This window comes from Amblyraja radiata, chromosome 19, assembly GCF_010909765.2.
Source record: "Amblyraja radiata isolate CabotCenter1 chromosome 19, sAmbRad1.1.pri, whole genome shotgun sequence".
Taxonomy (NCBI): domain Eukaryota; kingdom Metazoa; phylum Chordata; class Chondrichthyes; order Rajiformes; family Rajidae; genus Amblyraja; species Amblyraja radiata.
Genome location: NC_045974.1, coordinates 30,738,060 through 30,763,171, shown reverse-complemented (window position 1 = coordinate 30,763,171; position 25,112 = coordinate 30,738,060). Strand labels below are relative to the sequence as shown.

The window sequence follows — 25,112 nt, the reverse complement described above, 5'->3', positions numbered from 1 at the left end:
GGGTGGGTGTGGTTTGCTTAACACGGGAGAGCCCGGAACCGGAGAAGCAAAGGTGAAGTTGCACGGAGCGGTGGAAAATCGAGACGGGAACGATGGCTGGAGTTAGCAAGTGCATCAAGTACTCTATGTTCTTCTTCAATTTCCTATTTTGGGTGAGCTTTGAACTGTCGAAGTTTGTGAAGTTTCTGTTGTACCGCGTCTTAAAGCCGCAGCTTTTTAATTGCATGCGGCTGAATTGTGATTTGCTTCCTTTGTGTCGCGATGCCATACGATTGTTGAGCACTTTAATCTCGTTTAAGTCTTCCCAGTTTCTTTAAAAGCGAAGACGTCTGCGTTTGCCAATATTATGTTCCGAGCAATTGAGCAGTTTATTGCACAGCTCTGTTGAAAGTGCTGGCGATCGAACATGTGCATCCAACTATCAGATTATACAAAAAGACTATTACCCCAAGACTAGATGTGAATGGTTTCTGTGTTAAAGTATACCAAAAGTTGCAACATGGAGAGTGAATGTGTATTTTTGTGTTGTGTGGATTAATTTTACGTCGTTAATTCCTTCTCCCAGTCAACCTGGGCATTGTTTTTTAAATAGATCATAATCAAAGGTACAGGTTTGTTACACATGCATCGGTCGGCGACTGTTTGGCTAGACCTACGTCACGCAGTGGCTCCATTGCCTCAATCAGTTACATTGAAAGTTGTTGCCTGTTCCCCATATATCCGTTTACATTCAGTAGCAAAAAACATGGCACAAAGTGTATTCTGGAGATGTTTAGGTAACTTCTGGCCACTTTCTCCGCTCGTCTGTAAAGATTTAAAAAAAAACTTGTTCAGCATTCTCAGCAAACACCGTTGACTCCGTCTGCCTTTGACTTGTGTCTCTACCCTGGATTTGAACAGTGGAATTTGAGAAGAAGGGTGCACATCCAAGCAAGAGAGGGGAGGATCGGCTTAGAAACTCTCCAGACATCCTTCTGATATTATTAGTTGTGCTTGAAGGCATAGGAAATGGATTTTCACTTCCTGGTTTGAAAAGTGTTGTCTGTTTGACCCTTCATACGTTTCTATGTCTTTCTGTTTCCTTTAAAATTAGATATCCAATCACTGTTTTCAACTTGAAATAAAATTTGGGCCATACCCAAGAATTTATTTTAAAAATATACAGAAATAGGAGTAAGGTACTCAATCCCTCAGTCCTGCCCACCATTATATATAGTCATGGCAGATCTACACCAGGCCCTATCTCATCTGTGGCAGTTTGCTATAGCCTTCAATTCCCTATTTATTTTTGCAAAAAAAAGTATGAACTTCCTCTAATTACTCCGAATAATTTCTTGGCAGAATTCCCTTTCAGGAAATTCAGTTTATTTAAAACCCACTGAGTTACTCGTCTCTACTGATGGTTCCTATCAATTTAACTTTGTTCCAATTTCATGGTTCCCCAAAGATAGACACAAAATGCTGGAGTAACTCGACAGGCAGCATCTCTGGCGAGAAGGAATGGGTGACGTTTTGGGTCAATACCCTTCTTCAGACATGGTTCCTCAATATCTGAAATAAAATTCTCATTCTTGTGTATTATTCCCAGTTCATTGTCTCTTCCCATTTCTATTTTATCCTCCTGGCTAAATTTGATTTCCTGTGATCCTAGCCTCCTGTGCACACTTTCAACCTCCTCTCATCATTCGCAGCTTGGGTTTCACTCTGTAATTATGAGCAGCTCTGCTTAAAACTCCACTGTTACCATTAAAAAATCAATCAATTTTATTTGTATAGCACAAATAATTTGTATAACAAATACTACTATCATATTATGGAATAGTTGTATTTATTGTTCCTTTGTTAAAAGCTAAGATTATTTTGTTGTTTTTAATTGCTTTAATCTTTGGTGAGTGAGCGAGATCGTGCTGGTCGGTGTCGGGTCCAGGTCTGAGTTACTGCTGGGCTGTTCCCGTCTTCTCCCCGGTGTCTCGTCCTTGTTCGGGGGCGGCGGGAGATGTCGGCCCGGTGGGAGTTGAGCTGGGGTTACCGCTTCTTCTCCGCGCGGGCTGTGGGCCTGGGGCCGCTGGTGTCGTTGGTCACAGCCAGTGGGAAGAAAAAGCGGCAACCCCAGCTCAAATCCCTTCGGGCCAACCAACAGCCCCGGAAGATTCACTGCTTCAATGCTTTCCAGCAAAGTTATGCATAACGACCTTTGGCCTGGGCATGCGCAGTCGGAAGACCGAACTCGCTTATTGTCATATGTATCGACAATGGAACAATGGTGTTCTCACTTGCAGCAGCATAGCAGGTCGATAAATGCAATGCACATAATGCTGGTAAACAAATGAATTTTCTCAAGACTGTTATCATCTCTACAGCAGGGTGTGCCATCAACATTGAGTCCTGTTTCTGAATAACCATCCAGATCTTAATCTGATTTGCCAATAATTCTTAGGGATATGAATCATCTCATTTTATATTTACAACACTCATTGTTGTAAAATATTTTAAATCATGGTGTAACCAAACATTGCTGATTAACTCTTTAAATACATCTATTTCAATATATCTTAAAATTAGCCGAGAGTGCTTTTCTCGTAAATGTAAAATTTTAATAACTGAATTTCTTTAAAAAAAAAAAAACCTGTTGGGGCAGAAAATGCAGCCTGGGTACAAATATGATTGGTGCCTTTTTGAAGGAGCTGTATAATTGCCCCCTTTTTAATCACTGAGGGCCATAATTGTACAATTTGCAGGCCAATTTTTCCATTGACCATGGAATGGAATGAATATTTGAATGGTTCATCCATGACAGCCAGAGGATTTTGGCTGTAATCTTTATTTTTCTATATGTTTACTAGTTCAACCAATGGAGCACAGTTTCTTTAGGGGAGGGGTAGATTGACAATTTGTGGTCCATTCAACCAGAAATTCAAAACTTTCTGTAGGCCACTATTACATGCTGTTACATTGATCTCCTTGTGGAGCTCAGCAGCAGAGTGGCAACTTCCTGCTGACTCCCAGCAGTTGTCATAGAATCCACCTGTTGAACCTGTACCGTTAAAGAGACAGAAAGTGCTGGAGTAACTCAGGGAGTCAGCAGCAGCATCTCTGGAGAAGATGAATAGGTGATATTTCGGGTTGAGACCCATCGTCAGACTGGAGAAGGGTCCTGACCCGAAACATCACCTATCTATCTTCTCCACAAATTACTCCAACACTTTGTGATTTTTTTTTTGTAAATCAGCATCTGCAGTTCCTTGTTTCTGCATTTTGTCCGTACCAAGTTAAACCAGGAGTTTGTCCGTTCTCCCTGTGTCCAGAACTTCTGGTTTCCTCCCACACTCCAAAGACGTACAGGTTTGTAGTCTCCTTTTTAATAGAGAGGTACAGCTCCAAGGGAGAGAGGAAAGTGTTAAATAATTCACATTTTTAAAGACTGCTTTTAAATTGTCATTCAAATAGTTTGAACACCATGATGTAAAAGTCAAATTAAGTTTATTGTCATATGCAGAAGTACAGTGAGATTGCACAGACTTTAGAGATACAGTGCAGAAACTGGCCCTTTAGTCCACCAAGTCTGCGCCGAGCAGCGATCACCCCGTACACTAATACTATCCCACACACTAGGGACAATTTACAATGATACCAAAGCCAATGAACCTACAAACCTGTATGTCTTTGGAGTGTGGGAGGAAACTGGAGCACCCAGAGAAAACCCATGTGGTCACAAGGAGAATGTACAAACTCCGTACATTCTGCTCCCATAGTCAGGATTGAACCCAGGTCTCTGGTGCTGTAGGGCAGCAACTCTACCGCAGTGCCACTGTACTGCCTTACTGGTGAAAAAGGACTGCAAAAGGCCACACATTGGGTCAAAACATAATTGGAAAACAATTCACGGTTGTGCAAGAGCAGTTCACAGCGTTCCGTTGCTGAGATAGGACTAGATTGTGCAAGTTGGTTCAAGACGTGATGGTTGTTGGAAAGTAGCTAGAGATGTGGAACGTTGGGCTTTTGTACTTCCTGCCCAATGATAGTGGTGGGAAGTGGGCATGGTCCTGAGGGTAGGGATCCTTGATGATTGGCATTGTCATTCTGAGGCAGTATCCCATGTTAATACTTTTGATAGTGAGGTCCATGAAGAACTGGGCTGAGTCCAGCATTCTCTGCAGCCTCTTGCATGCTATATTAAGCCACGATGCAGCCAGTTACACTGCATCTGTAGAAGTTGGTGTATTTGGTGACGTGACCAAACTAGAAAGAAAGTAAAGGCACTGATGTGCCATCTATGTGATTATGTCAGGTCATCCGAGATGTTAACACCCAGGTATTTCAAGCTGCTAACTTTCTCCACCTGTTGACTCCTCAAAGAAATCATGTACATGGTCTCCCGACTTTCCCTTCCTGTACAGAACGATTAGTTTGTGGAAACGTGGAACTGCAGATGCTGATTTACACAAAAGGACGTTATGTGGGTTGGTGAAGTTTCTGGTCGAGACCCTTGATCAGTCTGACGAAGTGTCCCGACCTGAAACGTCACCTATCCACGTTCTCCAGCGATGCTGCCTGACCTGTATTATTCCAGCACTTCATGTCAATTGTCCATTAATTTCTTGTTCTGTTGACGTTGAGCAAGGGATTGTCGTCACTGCACCACTCACCCAGATGTTCTACCTCACCTCTGTACACCACCCTGGCATTGACAGGTAAAGGGCCTGTTCCCTTGCCGAGTAACTTTAATTTGTTCATTTAAATGTATTTAATTATTTTACGTTTTTTCTGCTGTTTTCATTACCTTATAAATGGAAGATTTTTTAAAAGCAGGATTTTGATTCTTTCGATTACCTTGGAATATTTGAGGTCCACGAGTGTTCCATGTCTTTTGACGGCCGTTAAGCTGAGGGGCCTGGGTTAGTTGCGTGTTAGAGCCTGTCTTAAATGCAGTCATGCTATTTTCAGCACAAAATCCACGTGATGCAGGGCCCTATCAATCAGTAACTGGCTTTAGGGGCTAAGATGCTGCTTCGGGCAAGGGCAGGTACGGGAGGTCAAGTGAAGGCGGTTTGGTGGATCAGCAGGACCAAGTCTAGAGGTCATGAGTTGAACACCATTGAGTTAAAGCAGTCCAACTTGTTTTCAACAAGTATTTTAATGCTGTCTTTTAATCTCTTGTTTTACAGCTGAGTGGCACGGTGATACTCGCAGTGTCAATATGGTTACGTGCCAGCAACGGTAGTGTGAAGGTAATTATCTTTGCTGTTTGCTTGAAGTGTTTTCTGAATGAAAGCTAGCTTAAAGGAACGGGATTCTACTTTTAAGGCTGTTTTAATTACCTGACGTGTTCTGAAGAATTTTGCAGCCATTGCCTTGCTATTTTTGATGGGCTAATGCTGTGGCCGAATATGAACTGCTGCAGACATGTTATAGAGAAGGACACAAAGTGCTGGAGTAACTCAGTGGGTCAGGCTCCATGTGGAGGACCTTTTGGGTCGGGACCATTCTTCAGACTGATTTGTAGGGGGGGGGGGGAAGAAAGCTGGAAGAGAGGAGAGGCAGGTAATAGCTGAACACAGGTGAGGGGGATTTTCATAGGCAGTTGGTTGTAACAAAGGCCAGAGACAAAGGGATTGAAGTGGTGGATCGTGAAGCCAGAGAAAGGCATGTAGGGGAATGGAAGAAATGGGTGCGAGTTTAGGTGGGGAAGGGGGGGGGGGGGAAAGAATGGGGACGTGTGGGTGTTAGAGGTTGCCTAAAATTGGAGAATTTAACACTTCATACTGTTGGGTTGTACGTTTTTCAAGCAGCAATGGAGGCGACCCATTTTACTCTCTCAAATGGGTGTCAAGAATGTTTAATTGTCAAATGTACCAAAACAGCAATGAAATTCTCACTTGCAGCAGCATAACTCGTCTGTAAACAGGTCAAAAATTAAACTAAACTCAATATTAGAGTAAAACAAAGCAAGGCCCAAATTCCCTCATGCAACTGAGTCAGTTTGAATGTATGAATGAATAAATGAATGTTTATTGACCAAGTATTTACACATACAAGGAATTTGCCTTGGTGCTCCGCTCGCAAGTAGCAACACGACATACAGTAAACCATTAAGAATAAAACATTAAAATATTATGAATAAAACATTATGATTTAAACATGTGAATGAAATAAAATACCAGAGCAAAAGGAGGCCACAGACTTTTGGTTATTGAGTAGAGCTACTACTCGTGGAAAAAAGCTGTTTATATGTCTGGCTGTGGCGGCTTTGACAGTCCGGAGTCACCTTCCAGAGGGAAGTGATTCAAAGAGTTTGTGGCCAGGGTCAGAGATGATCTTAACCGCTCGCTTCCTGGCCGTTGCAGTGTACAGTTTGTCAATGGGGAGAGCAAGGCGATGTCATATGGAGGTCAGGCTGTTGCCCATGCAGCACGTCCACTCTCTCCACATCGCTGATCGATCCAAAGGAACAGCAGGGCCGTTACAGTTTGGCACCAGCACCGTCGCAGGAGCTGCCAGAGCGAGGTTGTAGACAACGACGAACTGCCTTGGGGGCTCCGACTCCAGATTTTCTTGAGGTTTACTCCTGGAGCCTTTTCCATGACTGGATATGGCAACAAGGCAGTGAAAGTTTTAAATCAGAGTTTTCCTTCTCCTGGACAGACTGCTTTCCCAGGCTGACGAGCCCCATCTGCCCGAGACTCATGGGGGCAGGAGTGTCTACCTTCCCATGCAGGTCTATAGCACCTGCCCATTGTCCATCTTTTTGGAATACTGCCATAGGAACATTTCCATTCACTAATGACGGGTTGCGATCTTGGTTTAATTTTTACAAAATGCAAGACCTCTGTTCCGCAATCCTGCATTGGAAAGTCATTTGCATCTTGTGCTCAAATATCTGGTGTGAGACTTTAATACAAGTCACTCTGTCCCAGAGGCAAATGATTCACTAATTTGTTTTTGTTTTAGAACGTAACTTTGATGAATAAGACACTTAAGAATCTATTCATTTATCATCAACCAAACTTCATTGTCCCAAATTTAAAGGAAATTAATCTCCTACACACTAGCGATCCCTAACCCCTTCCCTCCGCCCTCACCTCCACAGTTCTCACTCAGATCCCAGCACCCCTCCTTTACCTGGTTAATTCATCACCTTCCTTCCTTATCATGTTCCTTCATCTCTGCTTTCACCTCCCTGCCTCTGCCTCTGTCTCCCATCCTTTCTTCCCCACCTACTCCATCTGCACCAATCCCTCCTCATCTAGATCTCATTTGCCAGCACCTGCTTCTTCCTCCCCCCCACCCCCACCCCTCGCCTCTATATATTGGCTATCTCCCCTTTACACTCTTGGCCTCGATGCGGGGTCCTGACCCCAAACGTCGACTATCCCTTTCCCACCACAGATGGTGCCTAACCTGAGATCCTCCAGCATTTTTAAAAAATTTATTTCGGATTGCAAGGCCTGCAGTTTGTTGTGCCTCCTTTGTTTTTTTTTCTTCTTCTTACAAAGTTAGAATTTTTTCTTACTGGCTATATATTCACTCTAGGGTTATTTTGCATTCTGTTGAGTGCCAGCTATAAAGATGCAAGGCATGGAGGACAACTCGTGGTTTGTTTTGTTTTATGTTCCTATAACCATATATAACCATATAACAATTACAGCACGGAAACAGGCCATCTCGGCCCTACAAGTCCGTGCTGAACAACTTTTTTCCCTTAGTCCCACCTGCCTGCACTCATACCATAACCCTCCATTCACTTCTCATCCATATGCCTATCCAATTTATTTTTAAATGATACCAACGAACCTGCCGCCACCACTTCCACTGGAAGCTCATTCCACACCGCTACCACTCTCTGACTAAAGAAGTTCCCCCTCATGTTACCCCTAAACTTCTGTCCCTTAATTCTGAAGTCATGTCCTCTTGTTTGAATCTTCCCTATTCTCAAAGGGAAAAGCTTGTCCACATCAACTCTGTCTATCCCTCTCATCATTTTAAAGACCTCTATCAAGTCCGCCCTTAACCTTCTGCGCTCCAGAGAATAAAGACCTAACTTATTCAACCTATCTCTGTAACTTAGTTGCTGAAACCCAGGCAACATTCTAGTAAATCTCCTCTGTACTCTCTCTATTTTGTTGACATCCTTCCTATAATTGGGCGACCAAAATTGTACACCATACTCCAGATTTGGTCTCACCAATGCCTTGTACAATTTTAACATTACATCCCAGCTTCTATACTCAATGCTCTGATTTCTAAAGGCTAGCATACCAAAAGCTTTCTTTACCACCCTATCTATATGAGATTCCACCTTCAAGGAACTATGCACGGTTATTCCCAGATCCCTCTGTTCAACTGTATTCTTCAATTCCCTACCATTTACCATGTACGTCCTATTTTGATTTGTCCTGCCAAGGTGTAGCACCTCACATTTATCAGCATTAAACTCCATCTGCCATCTTTCAGCACATTTTTCCAAATGGCCTAAATCACTCTGTAGACTTTGGAAATCCTCTTCATTATCCACAACACCCCCTATCTTGGTATCATCTGCATACTTACTAATCCAATTTACCACCCCTTCATCCAGATCATTGATGTACATGACAAACAACAAAGGACTCAACACAGATCCCTGAGGCACCCCACTAGTCACCTGCCTCCAACCCGACAAACAACCATCCACCATTACCCTCTGGCTTCTCCCATTCAGCCACTGTTGAATCCATCTTGCTATTCCTGCATTTATACCCAACAGTTGAACCTTCTTAACCAACCTTCCATGAGGAACCTTGTCAAAGGCCTTACTAAAGTCCATATAGACAACATCCACTGCTTTACCCTCGTCAATTTCCCTAGTAACCTCTTCAAAAAATTCAAGAAGATTAGTCAAACATGACCTTCCAGGCACAAATCCATGTTGACTGTTCCTAATCAGACCCTGTTTATCCAGATGCTTATATATATTATCTCTAAGTATCTTTTCCATTAATTTGCCCACCACTGAAGTCAAACTAACAGGTCTATAATTGCTAGGTTTACTCTTAGAACCCTTTTTAAACAATGGAACAACATGCGCAGTACGCCAATCCTCGGGGACTATTCCCTTTTCTAATGACATTTGAAATATTTCTGTCATAGCCCCTGCTATTTCTACACTAACTTCCCTCAATGTCCTAGGGAATATCCCGTCCGGACCTGGAGACTTATCCACTTTTATATTTTTCAAACGTGCCAGTACTTCTTTTACTTTGAAACTCATAGTATCCATAGCTACTCTGCTAGTTTCCCTTACCTCACATAATTCAATATCCTTCTCCTTGGTGAATACCGAAGAAAAGAAATTGTTCAATATCTCCCCCATCTCTTTTGGCTCTGCAGATAGCTGTCCACTCTGTCTCTCCAATGGACCAATTTTATCCCTCGTTATCCTTTTGCTATTAATATAGCTGTAGAAACCCTTTGGATTTACTTTCACCTTACTTGTCAAAGCAACCTCATGACTTCTTTTAGCTTTTCTAATTTCTTTCTTAAGATTCTTTTTACATTCCTTATACTCCTCAAGCACCTCATTTAATTCATGCTGCCTATAATTATTGTAGATCTCCCTCTTTTTCCGAACAAGATGTCCAATTTCCCTTGAAAACCAGGGCTCTTTCCAATTTTTACTGTTTCCTTTCAACCGAACAGGAACATAAAGATTCTGTACTCTTAAAATTTCCCCTTTAAATGTCCTCCATTTCTCTTCTACATCTTTCCCATAAAACTCCTTTTAAATCATCTCGCATCTCATCAAAGTTAGCCTTTCTCCAATCAAAAATCTCAACCCTAGGTCCAGTTCTGACCACCTCCATAATTATATTGAAACTAATGGTATTGTGATCACTGGACCCGAAGTGCTCCCCAACGCATACCTCCGCCACCTGTCACGTTTCATTTCCTAACAGGAGGTCCAGCACTGCCCCTCCTCTACTAGGTACCTCTATGTATTGGTGCAAAAAACTATCCTGCACACATTTTACAAACTCCAAACCATCCAGCCCATTTACAGAATGTGTTTCCCAGTCTATGTGTGGAAAGTTGAAATCTCCCACAATCACTACCTTGTGCTTACTACTAATATCTGCTATCTCCTTACATATTTGCTCTTCCAATTCTCGTTCCCCATTTGGCGGTCTATAATACACCCCTATAAGTGTTGCTACACCTTTCCCACTTCTCAGTTCCACCCAAATAGCCTCCCTAGATGAGCCCTCCAATCTATCCTGCCAAAGCACTGCTGTAATATCTTCCCTAACTAGCAATGCAACACCTCCACCTCTTGCCCCTCCAATTCTATCACACCTGAAGCAACGAAATCCTGGAATATTTAGTTTCTAATCACAGCCCTCCTGCAACCATGTTTCACTGATCGCCACAACATCATACTTCCAGGTGTCTATCCAGACTCTAAGCTCATCCACCTTTCTTACAATGCTCCTAGCATTAAAATATGCACATTTAAGAAACCCCCCGTCTCTTATTCTCTGTTTATTTCCTTTTTTTTCTTTCTCCTCTTGTGTCCGAGTGCTTCCCTTTTCTGCTTCCTGCCTCCCATTCTGTCTACTAGCTTTCTCTATTTGAGTCCCTCGCCCCAACCATTCTAGTTTAAAGTCTCCCCAGTGGCCTTTGCAAATTTCCCCGCCAGGACATTGGTCCCCCTCGGGTTCAAGTGCAACCCATCCTTTCTGTACAGGTCCCACCTTCCCCAAAAGAAGTCCCAATGATCCAGAAACTTGAATCCCTGCCCTATGCACCAGTCTTTCAGCCACGCATTTATCCTCCACCTCGCTCCATTCCTACTCTCACTGTCGCGTGGCACAGGCAGTAATCCTGAGATTGTTACCTTTTTGGTCCTTTTCCTTAACTCTCCTCCCAACTCCCTAAATCCTCCCTTCAGGACCTCTTCCCTTTTTTTACCTATGTCATTGGTACCTATATGTACCACGACCTCAGGCTCCTCTCCCTCTGATTTCAGGATATCTTAGATGCGTTGAGACACGTCCGAGACCTTGGCACCAGGGAGGCAGACCACCATCCTGGTCTCCCGACTGCGTCCACAGAATCGCCTATCCGACCCCCTAACAATAGAGTCCCCAATTACTATTGCCCTCTTCTTTTTTTCCCTACCTTTCGGAGCAACAGGGCCGGTCTCTGTGCTGGAGGCCCGTCCGCTGTCGCTACCCCCGGGCAGGCTGTCACCCCCATCCGTACTCAAACAGGAGTACTTATTTGCAAGGTGTACCGACATTGGAGTACTCACTCGTTCCTGCCTCTGCCCCTTGCCCTTCCTTAGCGTGACCCACATGTCTCTCTCTCGTGGTTTTGGAGTGACCACCTCCCTATAACTCCCCTCTATGACCTCCTCACTCTCCCTGACCAGACAGAGGTCATCGAGCTGCTGCTCCAGGATCCTAATACGGTCCCTTAGGAGCCCCATCTCTCTGCACCTGGTGCAGATGTGGACGTCTGGAGGGCCATCCGACACCATGACCTCCCACATCTGACATCCAGAACAGTACACTGCTCTGACTCATTCTCTCGCCTTACCCTGGATCCGATACCAGTATAATACAATAGAAACTGCTGGGAGAAATCAGCAGGTATCTGACTCACAAACAGCTGCTCCCTCTTGACCTTTAAACTGCACCTTTATTATATAAACAAAAAGCACTGTACCTTTAGCCCACTGTACCTTAGCTCACTGTACCTTTACTAAAGCACTGTACCTTTAGCCCACTGTACCTTAGCTCACTGTACCTTTACTAAAGCACTGTACCCTTGGCTCACTGTACCCTTGGCCCACTGTACCCTTGGCTCACTGTACCCTTGGCTCACTGTACCTTTAGCCCACGGTACCCTTGGCTCACTACCTTTACTAAAGCACTGTACCTTTAGCCCACTGTACCCTTAGCTCACTGTACCTTTACTAAAGCACTGTACCTTTAACCAGAAAGCCGAAATGCTAACCTGAGGTTGCACCCAATCAGCTGCTTCCTCTAGTCTGCTTCCGCCAATCAGCGGCTTCCACCAGAACCCTCCCTATGGAGTGTGGAACGTTACGGATTTCGGTAAAAGCCCTGACCCTCCTCCACTCGCTCCAACGGTCCCGGGCCTCTGTGAAAGAAAGCCCCGCGCCCGATTTAAGTACTCACCGCCCTGACCCTCCTCCACTCGCTCCAACGGTCCCGGGCCTCTGTGAAAGAAAGCCCCGCGCCCGATTTAAGTACTCACCGCCCTGACCCTCCTCCACTCGCTCCAACGGTCCCGGGCCACTGTACAATCGGGAAAGGCTTCTAATGGAATGCCTTGCTTGGCAATTCATTCGCAACCCCTCTCTGCTGCAGAAAGGAAAGGTTCAGTACTTCTTACAGTAGTGGGCAAAGTTGATGTGTTCCATGGTTTGGGAGCTGTGGCCTCGCACGCAGTTCGCTTTTCTTGACCTCCCCACTTTCATACTTCAACTTCCAGAGCAGGGGCCGCAATGAGTGAGATTTCAGCATCAAGGTTGGTACGGTGACACAGTGGTAGAGTTGCTGCCTTGCCACGCCAGAGACCCAGGTTCGATCCTGTCTTCGGGTGCTGTTTGTAAGTTCTCCCTGTGACCACGTGGGGTTTCACCGGGTGCTCTGGTTTTCTTCCACTCCCCAATGACGTACAGGTTTGTAGGTTATTTGGCTTTGGTAAAATTGTCGCTACTGTGTAGGATAGTGTTAGTGCACCTGGTGATTGCTGGTCGGCAAGGACTCTGTGACCAAAGGGCCCGTTTCCGTGGTGTATCTCCAAAGTCTAACGTAAATCTGCAATTCCTTGTATCGATAATACCATTGTTGGTATTTCAGATTCTTCTTATATTACATTTATTGTGGGTGTATAGTGAATTAATAATGATTCAATGGTGTAACAATAGTGATATCAAGATTTATTGAATTGACAAATGCTGCCTTTATTGGCGTGTATACAGCTATTTCCATAATTTTGTCATTTCACATCTCTTTTCACAGCAAATTGGTGCTGTGAGTGTGGCAGAATTCTACCCTGCAATCAACCTTCTGATTGCAGTTGGGGCGATCATTATGGTGTTTGGATTTCTTGGATGCTGTGGAGCCATTAAAGAAAGCAGGTGCATGCTGCTCCTGGTATGTATTTGTGGGTCAGACTTTTGTGAATGCTAACAATATTTGTAAGAAAATGTCAGAAGTAAATTTTCGACTATGGGTGATGGGGTAGGTTAATAATACTGGCATCCCCCGACTTAAGTAATAGGGAACTTGTGTTAACTCGCAATTCTTTAAGGCCACTGCTTTATTTCTGAGTAGTGCTGCTCAGTGATCTTGGTAGCAGTGAGCGGCCTTTCTGCAAGCCTGTCATGTTCTCATGGATGCTTCCCTGCAGTCTCAGTGCTGTTGCTATCTCCCCCCCCCCCCACCCTGTCCCCGTGCATTAGGGTAGCTTTACCCCCACCCCCGGTACCCTTGTCGGTTCCCCGCACGGCACAGAGCCCTCCGCATCTGGATTCTGCCTCGGGGATCCATTTCCCCCCTCCCCCCCCCCCCCACCACGTGATCTCCGCGTTGAAGCTCCCTCCCTCCTCCCCCCGGTCCCCTCCTTGGGGCTTTCCTCCCAACCTGGAATCTGAGCGGGGGTTCACACCTATCTACTCCCACCACCATGTGAGAGATCTTCATCATTATTAGAATTTGACCAGTGTTGTCCTGATGAGCAGGGTTAAGTATGACATGTAGTTTGTGCATGTTTAGAAAGCTCTCTGCTGTTAATAGAGAATTGTTCATGTCATAGGACGAGAATTATGCCATTTGGCCCATCAAGTCTACTCTGCCATTCAATCATGGCTGATCTATCTTTCCCTCTCAACCCCATTCTACTGCTTTCTTCCCATAACCCCTGACACCCTTACTAATCAAGAATCTGTCAATCTCCGCCTTAAAAATATCCATTGACTTGGCCACCATGGCCGTCTGTGGCAATGACCTCCAAAAATTCACCACCCTCTGACTAAAGAATTGATATGGAACTGCTGTTGGCTTTCACTGAACTTCATCTTTTCCCAAACCATAACTTGCAGTATATGATAGCTTTACTTTGCACTTCATATTCATGGAGCAAATTCGTTCATTTGTGCAGTGAAAACTTAGGCTGAACATTTTAATTAATAGAAATACCTGGTTTGGTAAAGGTCCTGAACTCCACACTGCTCAGTATAAGTCACAACACCAAGAGTCGGCAAAATCCCACAGATTTCACATGGCTGTGAAAAAGAACCATTTTCTTACATTTAAAAAAAAATCTTCCAGATGCCAATAACACAATCTGAAAGTTAGTGATTGTTAGATGTGCCTCTAAGATTTTCGTTGAAAGGATAAGTTCTGTTTCGGAAAGAAAATGCAGACAAATGCAACAAAGAGAAGTGATTTTTGATAAATAATTTGGATAAGAAGGACAGCTTATACTTTGCAGAATGAGGTTTTCGGCAGCAAAATTAAAAAAGAATTGGAAAAACTACTGGCAGAAAACGTACTGGGGAGAGGAGGCAAAAGCAAAGATTTATAAGAGTTCAGCATAAACTTTAAATGCACCATACTCTGGTGTACATTTCCCATGTAAATTACTTCTTTTTATGTATAACATTCTCTTTTATTATTTCATAGTTCTTCATTGGACTTCTCCTTATTCTGGCTATTCAAGTAACTGCCGGCATTTTAGGCATAGTGTATAAATCACAGGTAATGTTTTCCATATGCTTACTCCAAAAAGTATTACCATTAGAATAAATTCCGGTTTGATCCAGGATGTGATAAAATATTCCGTGTGTCTCCAGATTGAAGAAACGTTGAAGGAAGAGTATAAAAAAATGATTCCCATAAGTGATCAACTAGACAGTGTCAAGCAACAGATAGAAGAAATACAGAAAGAGGTAAATTTGTTCCTAATTTATTGTACTTCTTGAATGCTTCTTTGAAGAAAATACTTGTTTGGTGTACAGATTGTTGTGGTGCAGTGGTAGAGTTGCTGTCTTACAGCAGCAGAGATCCAGCTTCGATCCTGACTATGGGTACTGTCTACACGGAGTTTATGCGTTCTCCCCGTAACTGCCTGGGTTTTCTCCCATTTCCTCTCACACACCAAAGATGTACAGGTTTGTGGGCTAACTAGCTTCTGTAAATTGCCCCTCGCGTGGAGGTAGAAATTGTAAATTGTCCCTAATGTGTAGGATAGTGCTAGTGTATGGGGATCGCTGGTCGGTGTGGACTTGGTGGTCCGAAAGGCCTGTATCTCTAAACTAAAGTACTCTTTCAAGTAGGTGGTTCATGTAAAATTAGTCATTGTTATATCACAGCCAATGCAGTCAGATGGAATTGGCAAGTTTCAATTATACTTGGATCGATTTAATTTTACGGCGTAATTTCTCCCACTTTTCATCCAATCGCTTACCCTTATGTTGTTTCTCCACCCTTCCTTAATTTCCATGCACTTAACCAATTTTTGGCTGGAAATGTATTTTGTATCACTAACATTGAACATGCAGTATTTTAACGTCAAAGCATTGGACGACCTCTGCTGCTCATTCCATTGAAGTTGGCTGAGGGAATTTTGTGTACATTGTGCTAACGTGACTAAGAGCATATTTTAATACAGCTGTTTAGGGCTTATTTTGTTCTCGGATTTATCACTGCCATTTTCGAATTCTGGTGATAAGTCCTAAACCCAAAGTTCAGTGGAATAATGTCAGTTTAGTTTTAGAGATACAGTGTGGAAACGGGTCCTTCGTCCCACCGTGTCCGTGCCGACCAGTGATTCCCGTGCACTAACTCTATCGTACACACCAAGGACAAATTACAGAAGCCAAGTTAAACTACAGACTTGTACGCCTTTGGAGTGTGAGGTAACCGGAGAACCCACGCCGTTTATGGGGAGACCGTACAAACTCCATACAGACAGCATCCATAGTCAAGATTGAACCCGGGCCTCTGGCGCTGTAAGGCAGTAACTCTACCCCACCACTTTATCGCTGCGCCACCGTGCAAAATGTGTTTGGATCTATGTAAAATTACTGTAATGTAGCTGATGTGATTCTAACAAAATTACTTTTGAACATATCCTGTTGCACAATTTATGTGACAGAATTCAACATTATGTTGCAAAGGAGTAACACTTGGGGTGTTCACAGCATTATACTACATTTATATGTTGGGCCCCTTACTAACAGTGACGTCCTCATTTTAGATGAATTTGCCCTTGCGAGGCTGGGGTTGAATGGGGAAATTATTTGTCAACATTGCCGTTTCAATAGGGCTACAATCTGCTTCTCCATGGAAGCGGAGTATTTTTCAGCTTTTTCGGTTTGTGTTTCACATTGCTGGTACTTTTTCTGCTGCTGTCAAATTATTTAAAATGGAACATAAAGTCCGAGTTATCTTTTTGCGATTTGCTTCCCACCTGTGTTTTACAAAATGTACACTTCTTTCAGTTTCCAAACCACAGTGGGTGTGCTTCCTGGATCAATTGATTACGCCTGTGTTTCAGTCATTGTGCGACACTCCACAAGATTAGATTTACCGCAGTTGATTGCAAGTCATTGAAGTAAAAGACAGAAATAACACCCGTGAGGAAAAACTGTGAAAGCAGTAGACTGACCAGACAGATCTACGGTTGAGGTTCATAATATTATTCAATGTAAACATGTGGTCGGTGAGGAAATATATTGGGTATAACCAGCAAGCTCATTCAAACTCAAAACCCATAATCCCCAGAAACTCAGTTGATGTGTGGCAGAGATGACCATTTATTCCCGATAAAATGTCAGTATATCCTTTAAGACTGAATCCAAATTGATCTTTTAAACATACGAATCAAGATATGAAGAGGCTTTGTTGATGAATAACTGAACCACTGAAAGTAAACTTCGTGAAGTGTCAGAAGCTAAGACCAGAAAAATGCCATTTGTGAAATTATTTCCCAGTCAGTCAGGATGAATGTCCACATGTAGTGATGGAATAAGTTCATAAGTTATAGAAGCAGAATCATTTTATCTTCTGCCTCCAAAATACAGTTTAATGGGATTGAACTCGAGGCAAAATATAATGCATTATTGCCAATACTGAGTGGATTTCTGAGAGACTACTGATAACTGGCATGCCATTGAATAGCATTGAAACAGAAACATAGAAAATAAGTGCAGGTGTAGGCCATACAGCCCTTCGAGCCAGCAGCGCCATTCAGTATGATCATGGCTGATCATCCAAAATCAGTGTCCCATATCCAATGATTCCTTTAGCCCTAAGAGCTAAATCTCACTCTCTTGAAATTAGCTTTTTAGTGGAACAGGAGACAACTTTGGGGCAATACACCAACAATCATCGAGCCCTGCTTTCTCTCGCATCCTCTGTTTAAAATATTAATCCATGAAAAGATGCAATATTTTGTACCAACTGCTTCCAATGGTGAAGCGTTGGATTTGTGATGATTAGATTTGACTGTACATATCTCCACATTAATCATTTCTATGCACTGTAATTGGTTAGAAGATGAGCTTAAAGTGTACATCACATCCAAAATAAGTCTGCAAATAAAGAGTGAATAAAAAATATCCTTTGGACTTTCTCAAAAATAGACGCAGTAGTTCATAGTTGGTGGGAAAAAATTGAAGCACTTTGTTTTGTTTTCCTTTTTAAGAATAAATGCTGCGGTCTGTTGAATGGCTACAAAGATTGGGCAAGTGTTCCAGCATCCTGTCTCTGCCCTGACAAAGATTCAGTTGGCTGTATGAAAACATCAAACGGGCTTTATTGGGCTAAGGTAACTAACCATCGCAAAGTGTACCTCAGACTGATGTTTTCTTTTGGTTTTTGAGCACATGAGAAATTCACCCATGGTCATGGTTCGGCTTGTATTATTGCAAATGGGATCAATGACGTTGTCTATCCAGAAACATGTAGTCTTCTACCATGCCAGAGTTCAATATGGCTTGCAGTGAGTAAACCATGAGATAGCTACCCCAACTTACATGGAAGGACTATTACTAGGGTCAATTGAAGAGGTACAGTTGAACGTAATCATCTTGAGGCCTTTATTCATGGTGTTGAGCTGAAGCAATGTGACTGGGTGGAGAGACGAAAAAAGAGTCCTGACCTGAAATATCGTCGGTCCAGTTCCCTCCACAGATGCTGCCTGACCCGCTGAGTTCTTCCAGGATTCCTTTTGCTTAATGTGACTGGGTGCTCTTTAAGAAGGCTGTTGAAAAGGAGGGATTTCAATCTTTTGCAAAGATAGCATAGGTCTTTCTGATTATTTAGATTATTAAGTAATCCCCCACCCCCACATCAGTCTGAAGAAGGGTCTCGAGCTGAAACGTCACCCATTCCTTCGCTTCATAGATGCTGCCTCACCTGCTGCGTTTCTCCAGCTTTTTGTCTGCCTTTGATTTTTCCAGCATCTGCAGTTCTTTCTTAAATATTTGGATTATTAAACTATTTTAAGAAGGCAAGAAAGTTGATTGTGACTCATACAATGACTTGGAGGCACAAGGAACACGGATGCCGGTTTACCAAAAAAGTGCGAAGTGCTGGAGTAACTCGCGGGTCAGGTCGGGTAGAATTTGTCTGAAGAAGAGTCCAGACCCGAAACGTCACTTATCCATGTTCTCCAGAGATGCTGCCAGAGATGAGTTACTCCAACACTTTGTGTCTTTAAATGACTTGGAAATTGGCACACTGAAAAAAAACATTTCCAAATTTGCCAATGGCACCAAACTGGAGATGAGGAAAAACAGGGCAGATAATACAATTTATCTCATAGATAAGCTGGTAGAATGTGGAGAGGTAAATGGAATTTACATGCATAAGAGGATGCAATTTGGGGGATGGTAGGAGATGGATTAGCAAAGCAAATGTCCTGTCAAGCTTCATTTAATAGAGGGATTGAACACAAAAGCAGAAAATTGTGCTAGGCCTTTGTAAAAGTCTAGCTAGACTACATCCAGATATTGCGCAAAATTCTGGTGCCCGAATTACTTTACTGTTAAAACACAAAGTGCTTGTGCTACAACACCAGGTTAAGTGCTCACCCAAGAAATCCAAGCTCAATGCCAAAGTAATATGTGAACTACCTATACGCGCGTATGCGAGAGGACAATAGCTAACTTCATATTCAATAATAAGATATCTACACATTAACAAACACACAAGCTAAATGTTTAACCAAGAAACCCAATCCCAATGCCACATGAGAATCTAAAATACCTTTACACGCTTCACCTCTTCACTGGTGTTTCGTTGAGTTAGGTCCACGACACCTCGTGAAGGCACAACAGTTGGCTCTGGTGTCCCAGAACAACCCCCCTCATTACCTGCTCTCACCACCTATGCTACGAGTGTGCACTACAAAGCAGCTATGTAAATATCAACTGAGTAAAATAAACTACAGATGATTGATTCAACACAAACAAATGCTCACATAAAATGTGAGGAACCTTGAGAGAGTACCGAGGAGATTTACTTTGAATGTTTGAGGAAGACAACTAGACTAAAGTTATTAAATATAGACAGTGTCTAACACTGGGCCTACTGAGTATCAAGTGATATTTCTGTAACTCATGCCCCTATGTTGACTAGATTTTGCTATAAATAGGACATCGGCTGAATTAATATCTTTGGATTAGAACAGAACATTTAGCAGTCATCCCCTGTTCCTGTCCAAATGTAGAAGGAACTTAGTGACGAGCCTTCAACAATCAGTTTTTCTAAATTCTAAATAGCAAATTTCTTTAAGCAAAAGCCAGGATTTTGAATTTAAGATCTATAATTTCTTGCATCATGGGTTGTGAGAGAATAAAATCTCTGCTGGGTTTGAGGAGGCGGCTTATGTGAAATGAAGACTAGGATGTATAGACACGAGGCTGCAGATGCTGGAATCCTGAGGCAAAAGTAAACTGGAAGAACTCAAACTAGGCAGCATCTGTGGAGGGAAATGGACAAGAGGCATTTCCGACAGGACCTTTCTTCAGATTTCTGTTTCTCTTTTCTCTTGACTTCTCCGTTTCTCTGTTTCTGTTTTTCTTGATGGCCAAACTACTGAATGAAATTTTCAGTTATCATAGATTGAAGCATTCTGAAACAAATATAAAATAATCTTACTTGGATGACCTGAAATTAAAGCATATAATTAGTTAGTTACCTAATTGTAGCTAATTTCAGACTTCAATTAATAGATCTAAACATCTATCCATTTCTTAATAAATGATTAACATTTTTAAATAGCCTAAATGTCCAAATAATATTCACAAATAATTCACAATAAAACATGATTTTTAAATCTCATTTACATTAATTTATAGGCCAAATGGAAGGAATTTTGTGTTTAATTGCTGTAAATAAATGCCCATTTAAATCAGCTTTCCAGTGGGTCCCTGTGGAACGCGCTGGTTTAGAACGTTCACATTGCGGTAGATTTGTGCCCCAAATGCCGAGAAAAATACTGCGCGATATAATGGGCCCAAATTGAGCTACTCGCAATATTAAACTTAGTATAAAGGGATCTTTAGAAGCCCTTTTTAATGTAAAAATATACAACCTAACTTCTGCTATTTGCTTTATGAGACCCTGCGGTTGCTGGCGGTCGCGGGTTTAGAGATTGATTTTTAAACTACTATAACTATTATTCAAGGCCTTTAAACCTAATAATAGCTTTTGCGACGGGGTCTTCCAGCGATTTTTCGTTAATAATTAACTCGTTAAAGCATATAATTAGTTAGTTACCTAATTGTAGCTAATTTCAGACTTCAATTAATAGATCTAAACATCTATCCATTTCTTTAATAATTTTTCGTTAATAATTAATTCGTTAATAATTAATTTCGTTAATAATTAATTCGTTAAAGCATATAATTAGTTAGTTACCTAATTGTAGCTAATTTCAGACTTCAATTAATAGATCTAAACATCTATCCATTTCTTAATAAATGATTAACATTTTTAAATAGCCTAAATGTCCAAATAATATTCACAAATAATTCACAATAAAACATGATTTTAAAATCTCATTTACATTAATTTATAGGCCAAATGGAAGGAATTTTGTGTTTAATTGCTGTAAATAAATGCCCATTTAAATCAGCTTTCCAGTGGGTCCCTGTGGAACGCGCTGGTTTAGAACGTTCACATTGCGGTAGATTTGTGCCCCAAATGCCGAGAAAAATACTGCGCGATATAATGGGCCCAAATTGAGCTACTCGCAATATTAAACTTAGTATAAAGGGATCTTTAGAAGCCCTTTTTAATGTAAAAATATACAACCTAACTTCTGCTATTTGCTTTATGAGACCCTGCGGTTGCTGGCGGTCGCGGGTTTAGAGATTGATTTTTAAACTACTATAACTATTATTCAAGGCCTTTAAACCTAATAATAGCTTTTGCGACGGGGTCTTCCAGCGATTTTTCGTTAATAATTAACTAGGCTGAACATTTTCGATTGGAACAGCTTAGAGAAAATCGCGTTTTAAACCCGCCCCCTCTAAACGGCGCCAAAATCGCGCACACCCTCAGCAGCAGATCTTCAACGACGCTTCAGGTAGGCTTTGCAACATACCTAATAAGAGGCTTGCAATATCCCAGGTGTGGACAGGGACCCGTTAAACAAAGACATCCTTTGGCGGGACCTAAATGCAGCTTCTCGCACCTTGAGACAAGTCATACAAAATATTACTAGGTGTTAGTAAATTACTGGCTTTAATTTGCACTGACAACATTACTGAGAATAGAAATGTCAGAGAAATCATTTGGCTCCATTACTGACTTTTTATTCAGTCAGAGCTGAGGTGGGCAGTTCTGGGAAACTAAGATGTGCTGAGGGTAATGCTACTGCCAGCTTTGGCCAATATTATTTGGAGATCCACTTGTACAGACCAGGCTCACCTAAGAATTCCATATCTGTGGTAATACTGGCAGAATTTTGTTGAGTGCCTCCATTTTTTATTTTTTTTCTATTCAAAGGGGCAAACACTTTCAGAGAGGATCTAAACCTATTGGTCCAATTCATACTGTATAGCTAATCGATTTAACTCTGTGGATTGGTTTAACACTTACAGTTTGCTTTCGTCCATCTCCTCCCTCCAGTCATGTGGCACTATGCTGATCGACATCCTGAAGGACCATCTCGTTATAGTAGTTGGCATTGCCTTGGGGCTGGCAGTGGTTGAGGTAAAATACTATTGTATATTCCTTACTGTTTAATAAAAGCTTCCAGGGTGTTATTTTTCCATGATTAATTCCACTGTGATTTTTCTGCAGGTATTTGGACTAATCCTGTCCATGACCTTGTACTGCCAAATCAAGAATAAATGAAAAAGAAAGTTTTCCACAGTTGGTGTTTTGGTTCATTTACAATGTTTAATGCTGCATCTTCTGGCATGTAACTCATACCTGAGCTTAAACTGTAATCTTGATTTATTTTTTTTCTATCCATTTTTCCTGATCAATAAGATTTAATTTTGAGGATGTAGTTTATTCACACCTCCTTGTACTGTGGTGTTTTGCAACATGTTTGTTCAGTTAATTCTAGTTGATTTATAGTGTTTCAGTATGGCTGCTTTGATCAGCAACTATCTGTTTGTCAATGTAGAGGAATAGGATTATCAATATTGGAAAGGTGACGAGGCGCTCAGTCTTTCAAGCAATGCCATTTCACTAAATCAGGTAAAGATTCATCATATCTAATCAATCGAAAGATGGGGCCCATCACATTGAAGAATGGGCCAGTGAAATTGTAGCAAAATAGCATCCTGTTTAACAAGAAACGGCTGGGTGTGTGAAAATAGGCTGACAATTCATCATGTACAAGTTTACAGACCTGTTTCACCCAACTGACTCAAGAGAACCAGCCTATTCATTTTATCAGTGTTCTGATATAAATTAATATTGGCCTGAATTTTACGGCAAGAAACATGGGGCCTGCTCTACATATAGTGTTTGAAGGAGTAAAGTGATCAACTTCCAGTGTCCACATTTGAATTTCAAATGCAGAAAGTATAATGTTTTGTTTTGACCCTGTCACCTTTTTGGTTACTGTCTTGCTGAGATGCTTTCCATTCCAATACAAGGAGAATGAGGTGGTAATGTCTCCATGAAGGTTCTTGTGCATTCATATAGAAATTAACTTGGCACTTCAGTCTTAATACCAACCAACTAACATAAACTTTGAACGTAGAGATTTGTTTCTTCCGATTGTTGGAGCCTTCAAAATATTAAAACTTTAATTTCATTGATTTACCTATTCTAAGAAACAGCGTCTCAGTAAAGATTCTTTAGTCTGATGCAGGAGGTAACTGTGAGCATTTGAATTCCTGTTGAGTAGTTATGTGTAAATTTGTTGCATCGTGTTGCCAGGTAGTGTAACTGGTGTTAGAAATAAGTTTTTTTTTCCAGATAATCGTTGGATTAACATCAAAAAGTAGTCAGTCGTGACCGAGTTTATGGTGTTGGGAATCCTCTAATAAGATTTATTGGATACTTGTTAAATGAAAATGATCTTTCAGAAAAATGTGGATGAATGGGGAAAGTTAATTGCATGACAACTCTTTAGTTTAAGACCTAGCAACAAGGAAATGAATCCTAGGATATTGTATTTACTTAGCTCCTGGCTAGGTGTATGTTAAGATATGATGGCAACCGAACCATGTTTAATAATTTGTTAAGATTATGAAATCCAACTTGTATGTCTACGCTGTGTTGGATTGAGAGGTATGGTAATCTAAACTTGGTTATGACTGTTTAACTACATGGGTTCTTGGAGAGTTTTATTCTACATATATTTTGAGCTTTTTGTATTTTTTTAAATGATTTTGTAATTTTGAGAATTAAAGTTAAAATGTATTAATTGTCATTGTGTTTATAAGAATTAAAAGTTGAAAAGCTCTGAATCTGACTGCTGTGTGTGAAATTTAACTGTGTGTGGGGATCCCCCCCCCCCCCCCCCCAGGATTATGACACATTTGGAGTTAATCATCTATAGAGCATCCATTGGGAGTGTGCTGAAAGATCTGGGTTGGCTGGGACATAATCTTGCATCAGTGGGGAAAAAAGACACAAAGTGCTGGAATAACTCAGTGGGTCAGGCAGCATCTGTGGAGGGAATGGGTAGATGACATTGTGGGTCGTGACCTTTCTTCAGGCTATGTCTGAGGAAGGGTCCTTACCCTAACCCAATACATCTGCCATTCCCTCCACAAATGCTGCCTGACCTGCTGAGTTACTCCGGCATTTTGTGTTTTGCTCAAGATTCCATTGCCTGCACTTCCTTGTGTCTCCAGATGCAATCATTTAATGTTCATGATATTGGTTCAGCAGAAGCGTGTATTAGGTAGCATCTGTGGAGGGAAATGGGCAGACAATGTTTTGGGTTAGGGCCCTTCTGATTACATTGTGTAGAGGGGGAGATAGCTGGTAGAAAGGAGTGTGGAGGGTGGCACAAGAGCAGGCAAGTGATGGGTGGATCCAGATGAGGTGGGGTTGATTGGAAGATCTTCTCAACTCTTTCTCCACTACATTGACAGCTGTGTTGGAACCGCCTCCTTCATATGCAGAACTTGTCAATTTAATAACCCAACAACCAACTTCCACCCTGCCCTCAAATTCACTTGGACCATCTCTGACACCTCTCTCTCCTTTCGTGATCTACCATCTTCATTTTGGAATTCAGACTATCCATTGACATTTGCTACAAACCCACTGACTCACACAGCTAATTTGAATACAACTCCTTCCACTCCGTCTCTTGCAAGGGCACCGCCCCTTTATCACAATTTCTCCATCGCCACCACATCTGCTCTCAACTTGAGCCTTTCCACTCTTGGACATCTGCTGGTCCTCTCTTTAGTATACAGGATTGCCCGCCTCCTCCTCCCTCCGCATTTATGGATGGAGTCCTCACCTGTGTCTTCTGCATTTCTGCTCACACACCCAACATCCACCCCACCCCTCCCCCTAGACAGAACAAGGGATTGAGTTCCACCGATCCCTGCCTTTCACCCCACTAAAGATAGACACCAAAGTGCTGGAGTAACTCAGCGAGTCAGG

The 25,112-nt window shown here is 42.0% G+C and overlaps 1 protein-coding gene across 1 annotated transcript; it reads left to right on the top strand.

Annotated features, from left to right (window-relative positions):
* On the top strand, positions 1-23,956 carry tspan8 (tetraspanin 8). Its single transcript, XM_033038172.1, has 8 exons — positions 1-152; positions 5,166-5,228; positions 13,029-13,163; positions 14,694-14,768; positions 14,864-14,959; positions 17,719-17,841; positions 22,155-22,238; positions 22,329-23,956. The coding sequence occupies exons 1-8, from the start codon at positions 93-95 to the stop codon at positions 22,380-22,382; spliced, it is 690 nt and encodes a 229-aa protein (XP_032894063.1). The 5' UTR covers positions 1-92; the 3' UTR covers positions 22,383-23,956.
* The last annotated feature ends 1,156 nt before the right edge of the window (positions 23,957-25,112 follow it).